This window comes from Tursiops truncatus, chromosome 15, assembly GCF_011762595.2.
Source record: "Tursiops truncatus isolate mTurTru1 chromosome 15, mTurTru1.mat.Y, whole genome shotgun sequence".
NCBI classification, from domain to species: Eukaryota; Metazoa; Chordata; class Mammalia; order Artiodactyla; family Delphinidae; genus Tursiops; species Tursiops truncatus.
In genome coordinates, this window is record NC_047048.1 from 35,189,854 (window position 1) to 35,209,882 (window position 20,029).

A 20,029-nucleotide genomic window follows, 5' to 3' on the forward strand; every position below is an offset into this window, starting at 1 on the left:
AAATATTCTTGAGCTTTATTCTGGGACACAATTACCTAGAAACAGTTGGATCCTTTCAAAACTTGCTTTGAAGATTTGCTAGTCAGGATCAGCCATCCTTTAGTCTAGGGCTACTTTGACTCAACTTCTAAGGCAATGTCTCAGTGTTCTGGGTACTCTACCTGATGCCCAAGTCAAGAGAACTGTTTTGGGCCGTATCTACAATAGACACTATAGAAATCCAGGTGTAAAAGACCATGAAATCAGCCTTAGCCTTCTTACCCCAAATAGCAGCATCAACCCAAATGGTTATCTGGTGTGTATGTTTTCAATATACAACACATATTTAAGCAGAATGGCTCCTAATGCAAACTTTGCTTCATCATTACACACACAGTCACTCCCTCCCTCTCTCTCTCCCACAGACTCAACCCCTCTCATTCCACAAGCTAGTTCCCTTCAGTTAAAAAGCCATGTTCATGTTCCTCTTAAAAAAAAAAAAAAAAAAGGCCCTCTGCCCCTCCAAAATGTTCTTTGATCCCACTCTTCCCTGGCTCTGCCTTCCATTTTCACTTATGACCAACCACTTTCCAAATAGTCATCAATACTCACTTCAAATCCCAACCTCTCTTCAACCCTCACCTGCTATCTTGCTTTTCCTTGTTGAGGTCACCAGAGATTTCCTAACTGTCCATTTCAGTGACTTCTCTGACTCAAGCTCACTTACAGCAAGGACCTCACATTGTTCACCTCTCCCTTCTTGGGAAATTCTCCCCTGCCCTGGATTCCATAACATTACCATCTTCCAATCCTTCCACCTTCTCATTACCACTCTTTGAAAAACTAAACATATTTCTCCTGATTATTAAAGGAAAAATACATTCACTTTAGAAAATCTAGAAAATACTTTCCCAGTCTCTCCTGGCTCCTCGTGGACTCTCCCCTTAGACACAGGCTTCCACCCTTAGCTCTCTTCTCATCCCACGTGTTCTCCCCTGAGGAATCTTATACACAAATGATTCTCAAACCTGAATCTCCAGCCCTACCCCTTTCCTGCCTGTACATTTATCTTTTTAAAAAATTCATTTTCATCAGGACAAAATGTGTAGTAATACACAGTTTAAAAAGTTAGAGTACTAGGCTTATAATGGGAAAGAACAATCTCCTGTCCTATTCCTCCCCTTCCCGAATACCTCTCCACCCCAAAGCTAAATGTCATACATACACTAGTTCTTGTTTCATCATTTTAGAGATTATCTATTAACTTTCTATTATGGGAAATGGCACTTGTACGTATATCACCGTATGTCCCCACTTTGCTTCTCCATCCTTCCAATACAGTTACAGCATGATTCTTCGGTAAATCATTATTTAGTGTTTATTTTATGATTTTATTAGTACTGATGATCACTGCTGAGCCATTTTCTTCCTATATAATTTATTGTTCTTTCTAGAATTAAAAGTTGCATCATTTTAAACTTTCTATGTCACTACTGCTTAATTTTTCCAAACGATCTAATAGAAAAGTAAAATCTGAATACTGTTTCCTACAGACATATCGGTTATCCTGTCAGTTCCATTTTCCCCTAATGACATTACTTCTTGAGCCCTTTGTCTTCCTGCTCCAGTCGCATCCTTATAGAAAGGACTTCTGTTCTGGGTAGGAGGCAGAAGCTTTTAGTTCACTTCCAATTCAGCCAGTCCTGTGTTCTAGCACACATGAGTCCCCTGGGCCAATCTAACAGTTGTGATATTTACACAGTATGCTGCTAACCTAAAGGGACACACCTTCCTTTCAGACATTTGACACTGATGTTACAGTTTAAAATGCTAGTGAGAGATCTTGTATTTCTTCTTCCTGCCCCAGATAAAAGGGAAACAGTTCTTCAGAATTCCCAATGGACATCCTCGATGGTTATCCCCACCAATAAAAACTGAGGACTTAAAAAGTTCCTTTACATTTTCTGCCAATACATGTATTTTAAAGCATTTTAAGAGGTCCTTTGATTACACAGCAAAAAAACAAAAAAAGCCGTCAGCAATGATCTAAAAGCTAGTTTTTCATTGACCTAATCACACAATCTTCTCTGGGGCCTGAGTCTGCTCTGCTGCTTGACCAAAACCAAATGACACCAAATCGTAAGGCCCCTGCACACATCTGACTCCCGGATCTGTCAGAGCAACAGAAGTACATTAATAATTAGGATCCATACTTGAAGCTCCTTTGTTGAAAGATGCTGCTCAAGTAAGGAAACATCAGACCACGCAAGACTCTGCACAAAGTCAGTTAATCAAGGGATGAGGGATGACAAGAAGCAGGTGAGACAATGACTAGCCGCTGCAGCTCTTGCCTCCACCTGTGGACGTGTTATCTGTGGTTTGGGTTGGGCTCCCATGTTAATGCCCATTAGAAGAAAGCATCACATAAGGGAAACAGAAATACAATTTTTGTTTTTTAAAATAAAAGTCAGGTCAGACTCAGGTAAACCAAAGCTATGTCATCCAAGGAGATGCAATGACTCTCTTGTGCCTTAAAAGCCACGGCATCTGAGGAGGTAATGTGGCACCCGATACACCTCTTCCCCGTTAGCTTATCGTTTCAAAGATGGCACATCTCAAATTACTGGTGAATTAACTGAATGCTGAATGTTTTTTTATAAAAAGGGGGTAATCTCTTATGTAAAATTGAGGGAAAGACAGAGAAAAAAGCAAACATAGAAATAACTGTCACATAGTCTCCTGAAATTCACATGTAATATAATAACCCATGAACTCTTCTTAAATAAGTATCTATATGTTATGGTACAAATAAATAATTATACTTTCAAATAAAACAATAATATAAAAATATGGTATTAAATAAATTTATTAAGCGAGAACTTCAGAAGTCGTCTGACTTTATAAGTGAAATCAATGAAAACTCCTCTGTGCTTTCCATATTAACAAGACAAAACCAAACTTCACCTGTCACTTCTCCTTTCACAGAAGGGAAATTCTAGTGCTATTCTATCAAATTTAATTCTGGTTTATTTTTTTAGGTCAGAAACATGAATCCGTACCAAAACTTTGTCCTTAATTTGCTCCTTCCTAAGGAGGAATGTCAGCCTTCTGAGAGAAAATGGAGTGTGTATGATCTGGAGCATCGATCTGTTGCCTGATTTTCAAGGAAAGCTAGTTTTCGTCTGAGTCAGCTGACTTTCCTTCAGACAATTTTAGTAAAATACATTTAAAGCTTGGTATCGTGAGCATGCAGAAGAAAGAAAATAAAGGCTAGAATCAAAAGCTGATCTAAAATAAACATTCTAAACTGTATGCGATGAATAGTCAGACACTCCCCCACAACTCCTGAAATGAGTCCTGTGCCCAGTTCTAGCCCCAGGTCTGGACTCGAAGGTCCGGCTGACTTTTAGAGGAAAAGTATGACAAAAATAACGGGCAAGACTTACACAGCGTTGGCTGTTATTTCTCAAGGTTTTGTCCTGTGGATGTGAATCACTAAGAACACATGCATTTCCCAAGTTTTAGGAGATAGATAAGGGAAAAAAAATCATCTTTGGGGTTTGCTCCGGTTCTTAAGCTTTGGAGTGTGTAGAGTAACACACAGGAGGCTAAAGCGGAAACAGGTTTTACTTCATTAACAATGAGTCCTGCTGGCTTATCCAACAAAATGCCTATTTCCTTCTGACCCTTTAATTTCCCCTTTACCTACAAATCTGAGGGTTTTAGCCTGCCTGGGTCCCTTGGCAAGAAGGTCAGAAGTCATTGTCACTCTCATCCAGGGGCTCAGGTTTCCGGACTCTTTGACTGGGCTTAGCTGGTGAGAGAGCAATGCTCTCGTCCTCCAAATCGTCATCGTCTTCATCATCCTCCATGTCAATCTCACTGTCCTCTGAGTCTTCCTACAGGAAAAGACAGCAAATACAGCTGAGAGTCCCATCCTGCTACTGATATCATGTCAGCAGAGACCCTACCTTGCTTTTTTACTAGTTGCTCAATAACCAGCAACACCCACATGAAGGAAGAGCTTGCCAGAGTAGCAGTCAGGCTGTGGGGGCATAAGAATGGGGCCAGTGTCTATATATTGCCGGCTGAAATACATATATAAATGTGTCTTCCAACCAGTAACCCTCAAACACCAACGGGCAAGCCAAGGCTGGAGCTGCAAGGTGGCTTTCCCGCCGCCGTCTCAGGAGCACCACTGGATGTGCACGGAAGCTCACTGGAGGCCCAGAGACCCACCTGTGGACAGCAAGAAGGGCAGGGGCTTGGTGGGGGTTGCTTATTTGGGCTTTTGGATGGAAAGCCACTCAGGAAATGGGTGTAAGGAGCAAAATAAAAGACATTCTCTCTTTCATCATCTAGATGAGGGTGACCAACTCAACCAGCTTTTTCATACTTCAAGTCCTGTATCCCCAGTAAACCAGGATGGTCAGTCACTCTATATAGACCATTCCCACCTGCACACATACATGCTGCAATCTCCTTCTTCTTAAAAACACAAAATAAAAAACCCTAAAATGTAACCCCACCTTCCTCTGCAGCTACTCTGCCCTGTTCTCCTGTGGCCTCACAGCAAACCCCCAGAACGAGCTTGCACTCACGCTATCCCTGCTGGCTCCCCTCTCGCTGCCCTCTAAGCACCCACTAGCCAGGCTCTCACCCCTCCCCCCAAGTCCCCCAAGACTGAAACGTTCAATGGACTCAGATCCTATGGGTAATTCTCCGTCCTCCTGTTTGACCCATGGCTGCATCTGACACAGGACTGCTCCTCCTCCCCCGGAACCCCCTTCCTGTGCTCCAGGCCCCCTCCTCTCAGGTGCTCGCCCCACCTCACTTCCTTGTCTTCTCCGCAGAGCTTGCCTGACCTGCTTCCTCGCCCTGACCTCTGCAATACAGGGTCGGCCTTGGGCCTCCTCTCTTCCCTTTCTACTCTCTCTCCCCAAGCAATCACATCTATCCTCATGGTGGTCTTTGGGTGGCTCCCCCAAATTCAACCTCCAGCTCAGACCTGACCCTTGAAGTCCTCAACACCAGGATGTGGACATCTAGCAGGCAGCTCGCACTGAGAATGTCCAAAACCAGACTCTTGATCTGCTCTCAAGTCCCTGCCTCAGGTCTGCCCCCCTCAGGAAATGAAAACTATGCTTTCAGCCAATTAAGCCACAACCAGGGCATTTCTCTCTTTCTCTAACACCTCATGTCCAATTAACAAAACCTAATGGTTCTCACCTTAGAAACATCCAAAACCTGACCACTTCTCACCAGTCTGCTGCTACCGCCACCCTCACTCTGAACTAGACCCCTGCAAATGCCCCCAACCTGGTTCCTCTGAAACTCAGGTCAGCTCTCCTGGGTCTCCAGCACCTCCCCGCTGCACTCAGAGAGCACAAGCCCTCCTCACATACTGCAAAGCTGTGCGTGGCCCCTGCTGCCTCTCCTGCTGCTCCTGCTGCCTCTCCTGCTGCTCCTGCCCCAGTTCACTCACTCCCAGTCACGCTGTCGCCTCCGGCCCTCGAATTCAGGAACCATGTTTCCTAGGCCTCACTGCCCTACTGCAGCATCACCTTCCTCCTGCCACTCAGCCCCCTGCCCAATGTCACCTAATCAGAGACCTCCCCTGACCAATCAGAAGACATCGACCTCCTCCCTCATCCCTGTCACTCTGTCCCCTAAACCTGCTTTATTTTTCTTATCACCATGACCCCTGATGTATCTGCTTGATGACCGTTGGAATGTAAGCCTCAAGAAGGCAGGGGCTTTGTTCTGTTCACTGCTGTATTCCCCTAACCCCTAACAGTGCTTGGTACGTAACAGGCACTCAACAAGGACCTGGCAAGTGAATGAGTGAACAGGTGAAGGACAAGCCCAGGGGGATGTGTGGAAACAGCCTCCTTGAGATAAATAAGGGGCAACAGGCACAGAGGAGATTTTAAGCTACAAATAAGGCATTTACTCAGAAAAGTAGAAAGCTATACAAATGATCAAGCAAATCATAAGAAAAGAGGCCAGTGTCATGAGTTTCCACACCAGACTTTCCCTAATTCTGTCTCAGATGGGTAAGATGGATGGATAGAAGCTATTTAGCCATCCATCCCCTACTTTGTTAAAAAAATTTTGGAGGTAGTCTCTCTGCTTCTCTACAGACTGTCTTCTATGAATTCAAGGCCCTATCTTCTCTGTGCATCTTGCCCAGCAAATCTGAGTGACCTCTCCCCTCCTGTGAATTTCTCTAAAAGTATTCACCATTGGTACCTAATAAATGGAACTGTTTGTACAAGAATATCAGCCCACGCTATGTGCATGCACTAGTGCCGTGCTCCAAACACACATGGCATTCAGCCTGATGGGAAGTCTGTGATCTCCATCAGTCCAGTCACCTTTGCCTCTTGGGCCTCACAGCCCTGCCAGGGACTCAACAAAGAAGGCAAGCCCAGATCGATGGACAGTGCGGCCCCAATAACTGGACCCCAGCAAGGATGCCTTGGTTCCCCATTCCATTGGTTTCCCAGTTACTTATCCACTCAACAGTGCTCAAGGCATCAGCAACGTGATGTCACACTCCGGGCCCTGGTCTCAAGAGAGCCTGCCTTTCAGGTTCCCTCCCCAGAATGGAGCTGAAGAAAAGCCTGGTCTTGATCCCAGCCCTCAGCAGAATCCCTTCTCTTCTAGGTTACAGTTCAGGGGCCTGATAACCTTCCTTGTCTCTTGGCTCAGTGTTCACCCCGCCTCCTCATTAGCACAGGGACCTCTAGGTAACTTCACCACTCACTGTGGAACCCATGTGAGTGGCTTCTTGCCCCAGACACAAGGCATCACTCTTGGGGAAGGCTCTCTGCTGACCGTAAGTGGCTCACACACACACAAATGGAGGTGAAAAAGAAAACCAACCTGTTTCTTGGAGCTGGAAGTCTTGCATTTACCTAAGAGAGCTGGTGCTGCTTCCATCTTTGGAAAGCAAGAATGGAAAGAACAATGAGAAGAAAAAAAAAAAGTAGGGCAAGCACGTTCATTTGAAAAGAAAAGAAATGAGCCAACAACTAGCAAAGAAGAGAGTCTAGCTCCTTGGGAGGTCGAACTCTGCCACAAACCCAACAAAGGGCCGGGCTGAGAAGCAGCACCTCGCGCTAAACTGGTCAGATACACTTAGATTCTCGGCCAAACTAGCCTACGAGGCTGGCCCAAGACGGCCAAGACCAGGACAGCTCAGGGAGCTGGTCGGGACTCACATCGTCGTCCGAGTCTCCACCTTGCATTGTGCCCACAACGCGTTTGCTGGGTCGGCCTGAGGAGAACAAAAGCATGAAGAGAGTATGAAAACCTTGTAGGATACAGGACAGGAAACGGCCTTCAAGATTTGCTTTCCTTTAGAAAACTGGGAAAAAGAAGAATCACATTAAAAAACTGACTTAAGAAAAAAAAAAAAAAAACGGACTTAAGTAGGTACTTTCCTGGTGGTCCAGTGGTTAAGGTTCCACGCTCCCAGTGCAGGGGGCCTGGGTTCAATCCCTGGTCAGGGAACTAGATCCCACATGCATGCCAAAACTAAAGATCCTGCATGCCACAAATAAAGATCCCATACGAGGCAACGATGATCCCACGTGCTGCAACTAAGACCCGGCACAGCCAAATACATAAAACAAGTAAATAAATACTTAAAAAAAATAAAAACAAAAAACTGACTTAAGTAGCATCCAGCTAATCAGAACTGTGATAGTAATAGATTTTCTGCATTTCCACTTTGAAAAAGAGGAAAAGGGCATTAAAATATAAGCACAAATCATAAATCAGAAAAATAAATATGCATCCTGTAAATATTTTAGGTAAAAATCACTGAATCCCATTATTAGTATACATGCAATAGAATAGATGTGCTCTCTGTTGAAAAAAGAAATATATTCTCCTTTTATGGGCCAGTGTCACTTGTACTTGAATCTATGTCTGAGCTCCAAACAGTAAAAAAAATTTAAGTATCACATTAATTTATCCTTCAAAACACCATCATTATCTAAGTGATTCTCCCCTCCTCCTCTGGAAGTCAATGTTTTCTAGATGAGACTTCTGCAAAAACTCAAGAGCCATCCTTGCTGGGTGAAGGCAGAGAGCTGCACATACCCGAAGGCTGAAAAACAGCCACCGGTGACGCCAGGGCCAGGCCTCAGAAGAAAGGCAGCGAAGGCAGCTCAGAGGAGCTCATTCAGGGCAGGCCTGGAGATGGCCATCAAGAGCTGTTTATGGACACGCTCCCTTGGTCAGATAAAATGCAACTCTTGTGTTGTCTGAAGAATTTATTTGTAGTTTTTGGAAACGAACCCTGTGATTTTACTTCTGCAGGCTGAGTGGTCAGCAGGAGAATTTAGGAAACCAGTGCCCTTACTATGTTCTATTGAGCCAATTCCATACCTTTTTAGAGCCTTGGCCCCCATCTGCAGAATGGGAGTCATAACCTCTAACCTCTATTTATATCATGAAGCTCTTAAAAAATAAAAGGAAGAGAAAGGAATCAGAGCATCTAATTATCCTATAAAAAAATGAAATGTAATAAATAAAAATAGCTGAGCCTATAAGAGAAAGCAGTTAATATAGAAGTTAATATAAAACAATAAAGATGATTTACGACTTAGAAGTATTATATACATAAAAATGCAATTTTGTTCCAAAAATTAACAGGTAGTAGAAATGCTTTATAGGCAAATATAGGGCAATTTAGTATCTATCAAAATAACAATTTATATAACCTTTGACCTAAGAATTCCATTTTTAATGATGCAACCTAAAAAAACACTTGCACATATGCAGAAAGATGTACATACAAAGGAAAGAGTGGAAATACTTAAATATATATCAATATGGAATGCCCAAATAAATTATGGGTACAGCCACAGGATGGAATACTATGCAGCTGTCAGAAAGAATGAAGCAGATTTATATTTTACTGACATGGAAAAGGTTCCAGTATATTTAATAATAATTTTAAAAAGCAAGTACAGAACCACACACAATCTGGTCCCATTTAGGTTAAAAAATGTTTCAGGTGATCTTTGTGTCCACATCTGAGTGTGTGTGTGTGTGCGCACTCACGAGCACACACTTGTAAATGTGTGGAAAGGTAATTTGGAAGGACACACTCCAAGCCACTGGCCATGATCCCTGTAGGTGAGGGTGTGGGACATGAGGAAGACCCCAGGGGAGCACCTACATTTGCTCCACATATGTTATTGCTTGAATCTTTTGCAGTAAGAAGGTAGAAACTAGAAGAACCTTTTTTTTTTTTTTTGGCCACACCTCACAGCATGGGGGACCTTAGTTCCTTGGCCAGGGATCAAACCTGTGCCCCCTGCAGTGGGAGCACACAGTCCTAACTACTGGACCGCCAGGGAATTCCCAGAAGAACGTTTTTTTTTTTAACAGCACAGATGCTCATGTAAGTCCCTTATTTGTGCATTAATTCTCTGACCATAAGGGATGTAACCACTGAGAGCAGTTTGGACCCACAACGGGCAGAATTCAGCTGATCAGCAGAGGCAGTGTGTTATGTGGCCTCTGTGAGAAGTACCAAACCATAAATAAGACTGGTTATTCTTGGGGCGAAAGGTAAGAGTATTAGCAGCAAAGATGACCACTGACCAGTTTAAGAGCCAAATCCTGATGAAAAACAGGGCAGTGTGCTTATGGGCCTCGAAACCAAGCAGCCCTGACCCAATCCCGGCCGCCATTTCCTGTGACAGGGCATGGGGCGGAGGGCAAGCAAGAGCCACTGTGGTACCTTGCAAGAGCGCCTCCATGGCTGTCCGTGGCTTGGACAGCCGTCTCTCTTCTAGTTCACTGTCGGATTCATCGTCCTCCTGGATGTCAATGTCGGAGTCATCATTACCTGGCAGCGACACAAGTAGGCAAAACAAAAGGGCAGCTCCGTCATTGCCTCTAAAACAGCTTCTGTCCAGTAAGGCTCTTGTCAAAAGCCATCTGTGCTTCTGAGCCTTTCTTTTGATGCATTTGATTTTACAAGGCTCTTGGGAGTTGCCTGTAGATACTTAGTGAAGAGTTAATGCAAACAACCATAGGCTAGTTTTTTTATAAACAATTTTCCAAAGCAAGAAAAAAGTGGGTCAGTTATATCAGTTAGAAACATTATTCCAGTATGTAAAACTAAAAATTTGACTAGCCAGCTGTCAAGGTAGCTGGGAGTTCTTCGTTAGTTGGGGGAAAAAAACCATTCTCTGTTCAGTCTTAGGCCATGTTACCAGAACTCAAGCTCCTTGAAGATAACACGAGGGAAGTGGAGCCCACTGAAATGGTCAGCAACTGCACCAGAACAAGCCTGGAGGCAAGAGGGAGATGGGTCAGGAAGGGCCTGTTTGGGCTGCCTGGGAAAGATAGCTACCTGGTGACTGGCAACGAAAATTGGTGCTCGTGATATTCCTTACTGGAGAAAACTCATTATAAAGGTAAAGAAAGGTCATTCTCAGTGCAATGGGCTTTTACATTAATTTCTTAAATACTCCTCTGGAGTCTTGTGCAGGTTGAACATTTCCTAATGTAAACCTACAAAAGGAGAGTTTCCACAGTGGGGAGAAAAAACTTTCACTGCCCAGCCCAACTGCTCTGTGCCCAGAGAGTGACAGAGGTTTTAGAAGGATGGAACTGGAAGAATGCAGTTGCTGTTCTCATCACTGACTCTTAAGACAGTTTGGAAGTAGAGTTAATTGTTCATCTACAAAAGTGCTTTGCATAACTCCTGCTGTAAGAGAGTAATGAAATGGCAGCTGCATCTAGCTGGGCACTGAGGGAAAGTTTCCTGCTTCCTTTAGCCCTGGAGAGAAGAGCTGTACTCTACAGCACGAAGGGGCAAAGCTGGGAGCTGGAGAAAGTGTCAATAAGGGCATCCTGTAAGGACTTCAGTACAATCAAGCTGACAACTACCACCTTATAAAAGCTGTTACAGAGAATGTGATTAGATATTAACACAAATTAATGACCACAAAGTGAAATCACTCTTCAGATTAGTTTTTTTACTTCCTCCAGGAAAATTATGACATTAAATCCTCACCCCATGCAATATAAAGCAAATGATATCATGAATTTTAAACCAACATTAATACAGGTACCTTGGGCTCAGTACGATTTCTTCTGACAAGTCACAGCAATAGACTGAGGACCAAGCATGTAAACTAAAGTTAATACACGCTGACACCGAAATCACCAAGTTGTCAGTGACACGTTAAAATGAGGATGGCCAACTAGGGTGCCGGGATGATTCAACAGGAAAATAATAGACTTTCCAAAAAGTAGTGCTGGGACAAATGGACAGCCACACACAAAAGAATGAGCTAATATACAAGAATTAACTCAAAATGGGTCAGAGACCTAAATGTAAGAGTTAAAACTATAAAACTCCTAGAAGGAAAACAGAGGGGTAAACCTTGGTGACCTTGAATTCAGCAGTTTCTTAAATATGACACTAAAAGCACAAGCAACAAAGAAAAAAACTGATAAACTGTACTTCATTAAAACTTTGTACAGCAAAGGACAGCATCAAGAAAGTGAAAAGACAGTCCAGAGAATGACAGAAAATATTTGCAAATCAGAAATCATATATAAGGGTCTAGTATCTAGAATATATAAGTCAACAATAAAAGGAAAACCCAATTTAAAAATCTGCAAAGGGCTTGAATAGATCTCTCCAAAGAAGATATACAGACAGCCAATAAGCAGATGAAAAGATGCGCCATTTCATCGGCTATCAGAGAAATTCAAATCAAAACCACAATGAAGGGCTTCCCTGGTGGTGCAGTGGTTGAGAGTCCGCCTGTCAATGCAGGGGACACGGGTTCGTGCCCCAGTCCGGGAGGATCCCACATGCCGCGGAACGGCTGGGCCCGTGGGCCATGGCCGCTGGGCCTGCGCGTCCGGAGCCTGTGCTCCGCAACGGGAGAGGCCCGCGAACCACCAAAAAAAAAAAAAAAACAAACAAAAACAATGAAATATACTTCATACACACTTAAACTTAAACTTTGTAAGTTTCTCCTTTTAGATCAACACTGTCCAATAGAAATATGCCAGCCCCAGATGCAATTTAAAATTTTCTACTAACTACATTAAAGCAAAAACAGGTGAATTAATTTTAATAATGTTTTATTTAACCCAATATATCTAAAATGTCATTTTAATAAGTAACCAATAGGAGACTGGTTCAAGTTGGCAGAGTAGAAGGATGTGCTCTCACTCCCTCCTGCAAGAGCACTGGAATCACAACTAACTGCTGAACAATCATCAACAGGAAGACACAGGAACTCACCAAAAAAGATACCCCACATCCAAAGACAAAGGAAAAGCCACAGTGAGATGGCAGGAGGGATGCAATCAAAATAAAATCAGGGGCTTCCCCGGCAGCACAGTGGTTAGGAACCCACCTGCCAAGGCAGGGGACACGGGTTCAAGTCCTGGTGTGGGAAGATTCCACATGCTGTGGAGCAACTAAGCCCATGCGCCACAACTACTGAGCCTGCGCTGTAGAGCCCGCGAGCCACAAATGCTGAGCCCGTGCACCTAGAGCCTGTGCTCCGCGACAAGAGAGGCCACTGCAATGAGAAACCCGCGCACCACAATGAAGAGTAGCTCCCCGCTCACCGCAACTAGAGAGAGCCCGTGTGCAGCAACGAACACCCAATGGAGCCAAAAATAAAGATAAATACACAAAATAAAATCAAATCCCATAATTGCTGGGTGGCTGACTCACAGACTGGAGAACACGGATACCACAGAAGTCCACCCACTGGAGTGAAGGTTCTGAGCCCCACGTCAGGCTTCCCAACCTATGAGTACAGCAACGGGAGGAGGAATTCCCAGAGATTCAGACTTTGAAGGCAAGCGAGATTTCATTGCAGGACTTCGACAGGACTGGGGGAAACAGAGACTCCACCCTTAGAGGCACACACAAAGTAGTGTGCACATCGGGACCCAGGGGAAGGAGCAGTGACCCCATAAGAGACTGAACCAGACCTACCTGCTAGTGTTGGAGGGTCTCCTGCAGAGGCGGGGGGTGGCTGTGTCTCTCCGTGAGGACAAGGACACTGGCAGCAGAAGTTCTGGGAAGTACTCCTTGGTGTGAGCTCTCCCAGAGTCCAACATTAGCCCCACCAAAGAGCCCAGGTAGGCTCCAGGGTCGGGGCGCCTCAGGCCAAACAACCAACAGGGAGGGAACCCAGCCCCACCCATCAGCACACAAGTTTTACTGAGCTCTGCCTACCAGAGCAACAGCCAGCTCTACCCACCACCAGTCCCTCCCATCAGGAAACTTGCACAAGCCTCTGAGATAGCCTCATCCACCAGAGGGCAGACAGCAGAAGCAAGAACTACAGCCCTGCAGCCTGTGGAACAAAAACCACATTCACAGAAAGACAGACAAGATGAAAAGGCAGAGGGCTATGTACCAGATGAAGGAACAAGACAAAATCCCAGAAAAACAACTAAATGAAGTAGAGATAGGCAACCTTCCAGAAAAAGAATTCAGAATAATGACAGTATGATCCAGGACCGTGGAAACAGAAGAGAGGCAAAGACTGAGAAGATGCAAGAAATGTTTAACAAAGACCTAGAAGAATTAAAGAACAAACAAACAGAGATGAAAAATACAATAATTGAAATGAAAACTACACTAGGAGGAATCAATAGCAGAATAACTGAGGCAGAAGAACGGATAAGTGACCTGAAGACAGAATGGTGGAATTCACTGCTGCGGAACAGAATAAAGAAAAAAGAATGAAAAGAAATGAAGACAGCCTAAGAGACCTCTGCGACAATATTAAATGCAACAATATTCGCATTATAGGGGTCCCAGAAGGAGAAGAGAGAGAGAAAGGACCAGAGGAAATATTTAAAGAGATTATAGTCAAAAACTTCCCTAACATGGGAAAGGAAATAGCCACGCAAGTCTAGGAAGCAAAGAGATTCCCATACAGGATAAACCCAAGGAGAAACACACTGAGACACATAGCAATCAAATTGGCAAAAATTAAAGACACAGAAAAATTATTGAAAGCAGCAAGGAAAAAACGACAAATAACATACAAGGGAACTCCCATAAGGTTAACAGCTGATTTCTCAGCAGAAACACTACAAGCCAGAAAGGAGTGGCATGACATATTTAAAGTGATGAAAGGGAAGAACCTACAACCAAGATTACTCTACCCAGCAAGGATCTCATTCAGATTCGATGGAGAAATCAAAAGCTTTACAGACAACCAAAAGCTAAGAGAATTCAGCACCACCAAACCAGCTCTACAACAAGTGCTAAAGGAACTTCTCTAAGTGGGAAACACAAGAGAAGAAAAGGACCTACTAAAACAAACCCAAAGCAATTAAGAAAATGGTCATAGGAACATACATATCAATAATTACCTTAAAAGTGAATGGATTAAATGCTCCAACCCAAAGACACAGGCTTGCTGAATGGATACAAAAAAAAAGACCCAAATATATGCTGTCTACAAAAGACCCACTTCAGACCTAGGGACACGTACAGACTGAAAGTGAGGGGATGGAAAAAGATATTCCATGCAAATGGATATCAAAAGAAAGCTGGAGTAGCAATACTCATATCAGGTAAAATAAACTTTAAAATAAAGAATGTTACAAGAAACCAGGAAGAACACTACGTAATGATCAAGGGATCAATCCAAGAAGAAGATATAACAATTATAAATATATATGCACATAACATAGGAGCACCTCAATACATAAGGCAACTGCTAACAGCTATAAAACAGGAAATCGACAGTAACACAACAGTAGTGGGGGACTTTAACATCTCACTTACACCAATGGACAGATCATCCAGACAGAAAATTAATATGGAAACACCAGCTTTAAATGACACAATAGACCAGATAGATTTACTTGATATTTATAGGACATTCCATCCAAAAGCAGCAGATTATACTTTCTTCTCAAGGGTGCACGGAACATTCTCCAGGATAGATCACATCTTGGGTCACAAACCAAGCCTCAGAAAATTTAAGAAAATTGAAATCATATCAAGCATCTTTTCTGACCACAACGCTATGAGATTAGAAATGAATCACAGGGAGAGAAAGTAAAAAACACAACACATGGAGGTTAAACAATACGTTACTAAATAACCAAGAGATCACGGAAGAAATCAAAGAGGAAGTTGAAAAATACCTAGAGACAAATGACAAGGAAAACACGACAATCCAAAACCTATGGTATGCAGCAAAAGCAGTTCTAAGAGGAAAGTTTATAGTAATACAATCCTACCTCAAGAAACAGCAAACATCTCACATAAACAATCTAACCTTACACCTAAAGGAACTAGAGAAAGAAGAACAAACAAAACCCAAAGTTAGTAGAAGGAAAGAAATCATAAAGATCAGAGCAGAAATAAATGAGAAAGAAACAAAGAAAACAATAGCAAAGATCAATAAAACTAAAAGCTGGTCCTTTGAGAAGATAAACAAAATTGATAAACCATTAGCCAGACTTATAAAGGAAAAGAGGGAGAGGACTCAAATCAATAAAATTAGATATGAAAAAGGAGAAGTTACGACACCACAGAAATACAAAGCATCCTAAGAGACTACTACAAGCAACTCCACGCCTATAAAATGGATAACCTGGAAGAAATGGACAAATTCTTAAAAAGGTATAACCTTCCAAGACCAAACCAGGAAGAAATAGAAAATATGAACAGACCAATCACAAGTAACGAAATTGAAACTGTGATTAAAAATCTTCCAACAAACAAAAGCCCTGGACCAGGGCTTCCCTGGTGGCGCAGTGATTGAGAGTTCGCCTGCCGATGCAGGGGACACGGGTTCGTGCCCCGGTCTGGGAAGATCCCACATGCCACGGAGGGGCTGGGCCCATGAGCCAGGGCCGCTGAGCCTGCGCGTCCGGAGCGCAGGAGCTAATCAATGAATTTGGTAAAGTTGCAGGATACAAAATTAATACACAGAAATCTTTTGCATTCCTATACAATAATGATGAAAAATCTGAAAGAGAAATTAAGGAAACACTCCCATTTACCACTGCAACAAAAAGAATAAAATACCTAGGAATAAACCTACCTAGGGAGACGAAACACCTGTATGCAGAAAACTGTAAGACACTGATGAAAGAAATTAAAGATGATACCAACAGATGGAGAGATATACCATGTTCTTGGATTGGAAAAATCAATATTGTGAAAATGACTACACTACCCAAAGCAATCTACAGATTCAATGCAATCCCTATCAAATTACCAATGGCATTTTTTATAGAACTGGAACAAAATACCTTAAAATTTGTAATGGAGACACAATAGACCCCGAATAGCCAAGGCAGTCTTGAGGGAAAAAAACAGAGCTGGAGGAATCAGACGCCCTGACTTCAGACTATACTACAAAGCTACAGTAATCAAGACAATATGGTACTGGCACAAAAACAGAAATATAGATCAATGGAACTGGACAGAAAGCCCAGAGATAAACCCACACACCTATGGTCAACTAATCTATGACAAAGGAGGCAAGGAAATAAAATGGAGAAAAGACAGTCTCTTCAGTAAGTGGTGCTGGGAAAACTGGACAGCTACATGTAAAAGAATGAAATTAGAACACTCCCTAACACCATACACAAAAATAAACTCAAAAAGGATTAGAGACCTAAATGTAAGACCAGAGACTATAAAACTCTTAGAGGAAAACATAGGAAGAACACTCTTTGACATAAATCACGGCAAGATCTTTTTTGATCCACCTCCTAGAGTGATGGAAATAAAAACAAAAATAAACAAGTGGGACCTAATGAAACTTAAAAGCTTTTGCACAGGAAAGGAAACTACAAGCAAGATGAAAAGACAACCCTCAGAATGGGAGAAAATATTTGCAAATGAATCAACGGACAAAGGATTAATCTCCAAAATATATAAACAGCTCATGCAGCTCAATATTAAAGAAACAAATAACACAATCCAAAAATGGGCATAAGACCTAAATAGACATTTCTCCAAAGAAGACATACAGATGGCCAAGAAGCACGTGAAAAGCTGCTCAACATCACTAATTATTAGAGAAATGCAAATCAAAACTACAATGAGGTATCACCTCACACCAGTTAGATTGGGCATCATCAGAAAATCTACAAACAACAAACGCTGGAGGGGGTGTGGAGAAAAGGGAACCCTCTTGCACTGTTGGTGGGAATGTAAATTGATACAGCCACTATGGAGAACAGTATGGAGGGGTTCCTTAAAAAACTAAAAATGGAATTAGCATATGACCCAGCATTCCCACTACCGGGCATATACCCAGAGAAAACCACAATTCAAAAGGACACATGCACCGCAATGTTCATTGCAGCACTATTTACAATAGCCAGGACATGGAAGCAACCTAAATGCCCATAGACAGACGAATGGTTAAAGAAGATGTGGTACATATATACAATGGAATATTACTCAGCCATGAAAAGGAACGAAATTGAGTCATTTGTAGAGACGTGGATGGATCTAGAGACTGTCATACAGAGTGAATATATATGGAACCTAGAAAAGTGGTGCAGATGAACCAGTTTGCAGGGCAGAAATTGAGACACAGATGTAGAGAACAAACGTATGGACACCAAGGGGGGAACGTGGCGGGTGGGAGGGGTGGTGGTGTGATGAACTGGGATATTGGGATTGACATATGTACACTAATATGTATAAAATGGATAACTAATAAGAACCTGCTGTATAAAAATAAAATAAAATTCAAAAAAAAGTAACCAATTTAGAAAAGTATTAATGAGTAATTTTACTCTACTTTTATAGTAAGTCTTCAAAATCTGGTGTATATTCTCCACAAACAGCATATCTCGATTCGGACTAGCCACGTTTCAAGTGCTCCAAGAACACCAGCTCATGGCCAGGTACCGATGGTGCAGTTCTAGACGTGGAGATCCCTGAGCGCCTTTGCCATCACTGTGCACTGGCACAACACCCGTCACACAGTAGGCACATGGTAAATGTGCATGACATGCATGAACATCTTCTCTCCACTACACCACAAAAATGGAACCACAGCAAGGTTACTCAGTTGCTTTCTAGAAATTCCTGGGTCATTTTATAAATTCAGAGGATTCTTTAAGTTCCTAATGCTACAGTGCTTGAATCCTACCGAGGATACAGTTATAAATTTACCCCCAGCAACGAGGTTTAAAAGGATGGTGGGAAGATGAAGAGTCGCCCTTGACTTTTATTACAGGGCATCCCAACAGAGCACTTTGTCTTTTTAATCTCTGGGGCCTATGGCACTCTCCCATCTCTAATTACTCAAACTTTCTCTTCCTCAAACCTCTTACTCCAAATCCCAAAGCGAAATCTGAGATGACTTTACCTCCTGCTTAACAGAGAAGACAGTCTCCATCAAATGTGAACCCCTCAAGCACACGGCCCACCTTCCAGCTCATCTCATCTGCCTCAGCTCCAGCCCCATGTGTTCATACTTTTCCTCACTCAGCAAAACTCACTGAGTTTCTCACAGAAAGGCTGGGACTTTCCCCATCTGATAGCTCCCTTCTCCCCAGCTCTACTGATTTAGCCTTTGTTTAAACAGCATCTCCTGGTGAGGTCTACCCTGACTCCTCTTTAAAACTGCAATTCTATTACACCTTCCCTATGCCCCTTACCTGCTCCTCGTTTTCCCCCATGGCATTTTTCACCTTCCACAAACAGCTTGCTTATTGTTTGTCCCCCAGCATGTCATTAGCACATCAAATCGTTTAAGGCAAGGATCCCTGTCTGCTGTCCACTGGTATGTCCTTAGCACCCAGAACAGATACTCAATAATGCTTTGCTGGGTTGAATCAGCTACCTGCAGAGTGGCCTGAACAAGATGCTCTCTTCCAGCTTTTGGATTTTGCTAATTCTTGCCCCGATTCACATCTATGTACTATTAGATTTTTCTGTTCAGAGGAGTCTTTCACAGATGGGAGAAAAGTTCAGAAGGTCTTCCTTTATATCTCTCCTCCTTTATATCCCAATACTCTGGGCAATGTTCCCACATGTGCAGAAAAGCAAAGAAGCACAGGGCATCTTAAGAAGCTTAGGATAAATAGAACTGAGAATGGTCCTTTGTAAATATTTTCCTAACTTCTTTGCTCAAAAATTACTAAATTAAGCGCTTTCCTTCATTAAGTTTATTTAAACCGGAACTTATTTTTCCAAAAAAACTAAATCACACATACTCATGAGAATCTCTGTCCTTCATGAGATCCCAAACCTATGGATCACAAAATTAAAGTAGGAGTTCAGAAGAAGACAGCAAGATCACTGAGAAAGGTCTTAATGTGCTGGTCCAGGGCAGAGCAGGATGCAGCCAACCAACCGGGCTCTTACCTGTGCTGGGCCTCTCGGAAGAGGATAAACTCCATGCAGGCTTATCATTTAGGGCTGCTTCAGGCACTCCTGGCCAACCTGGAACCATAAAGGTGAGGGGCTGCTTTTGCTAGAGAGGCCCTTGGAATTTTCTAAACTTGCCCCTAGAGAATTTCACAGCAGTCCCTACTCTTCTTCCAGAGTTTCCTGACATTCAGGAGAGAGAGGCATAGAACAAGTATGACAGGCAAGAGATACAAAGGGAAAACACAGAGAGAGAGAGCACACCTGCTGGGACAGGTACACTTCCTGCAAGCATGAGAGAAAAAACCATCACAAGAAAAGAGAAACAAGCAAGAGAAGTAACTCTGTGAGACAAAGCCATCAATTCCGCATGAAGATCATGTGCTGCTACTGCTCCCAAGGCTGACTTGACACCTTGGTGAAGTTCATGGATGAAGTGTGCTACCCAGTCATGGGGAACATTTCTTCCCAGAATCTAGGTCTCACAAGTAGGTAACTCCCATTTCTCTACAGGTGAGAGCCTAGATGAACGACTTTGGATTACTGGGGGACATATGACAGGCGTGTGTGAAGTGGGGGGACTACCTTCAAGTAAGTACACTTGTACTGCATCACAATACTTGCTTTCCCTCAGTTTGCCCTAAAATAAGGAACCCTACAAGACCTCTA

The 20,029-nt window shown here is 42.9% G+C and overlaps 1 protein-coding gene across 7 annotated transcripts in view; it reads right to left on the reverse strand.

The window, feature by feature from the left end:
• Positions 1-2,827: 2,827 nt before the first annotated feature.
• CLUAP1 (clusterin associated protein 1) overlaps positions 2,828-20,029 on the reverse strand; it is a 42,118-nt gene continuing 24,916 nt past the window's right edge. For 4 of the 7 annotated variants that reach the window (XM_019933937.3, XM_073793268.1, XM_033839401.2 and 1 more), the window contains 5 exons: positions 19,358-19,435; positions 9,743-9,850; positions 7,206-7,261; positions 6,868-6,924; positions 2,828-3,878 (listed from right to left, as the gene is read on the reverse strand). In XM_019933937.3, coding sequence (XP_019789496.1) covers positions 3,732-3,878; positions 6,868-6,924; positions 7,206-7,261; positions 9,743-9,850; positions 19,358-19,435 — 446 coding nt within the window. In that variant the 3' untranslated portion in view covers positions 2,828-3,731. The remainder of the gene's footprint in view (positions 3,879-6,867; positions 6,925-7,205; positions 7,262-9,742; positions 9,851-19,357; positions 19,436-20,029) is intronic. The other 3 variants (XM_019935211.3, XM_019934533.3, XM_019935876.3) reach the window with 3 other exon arrangements.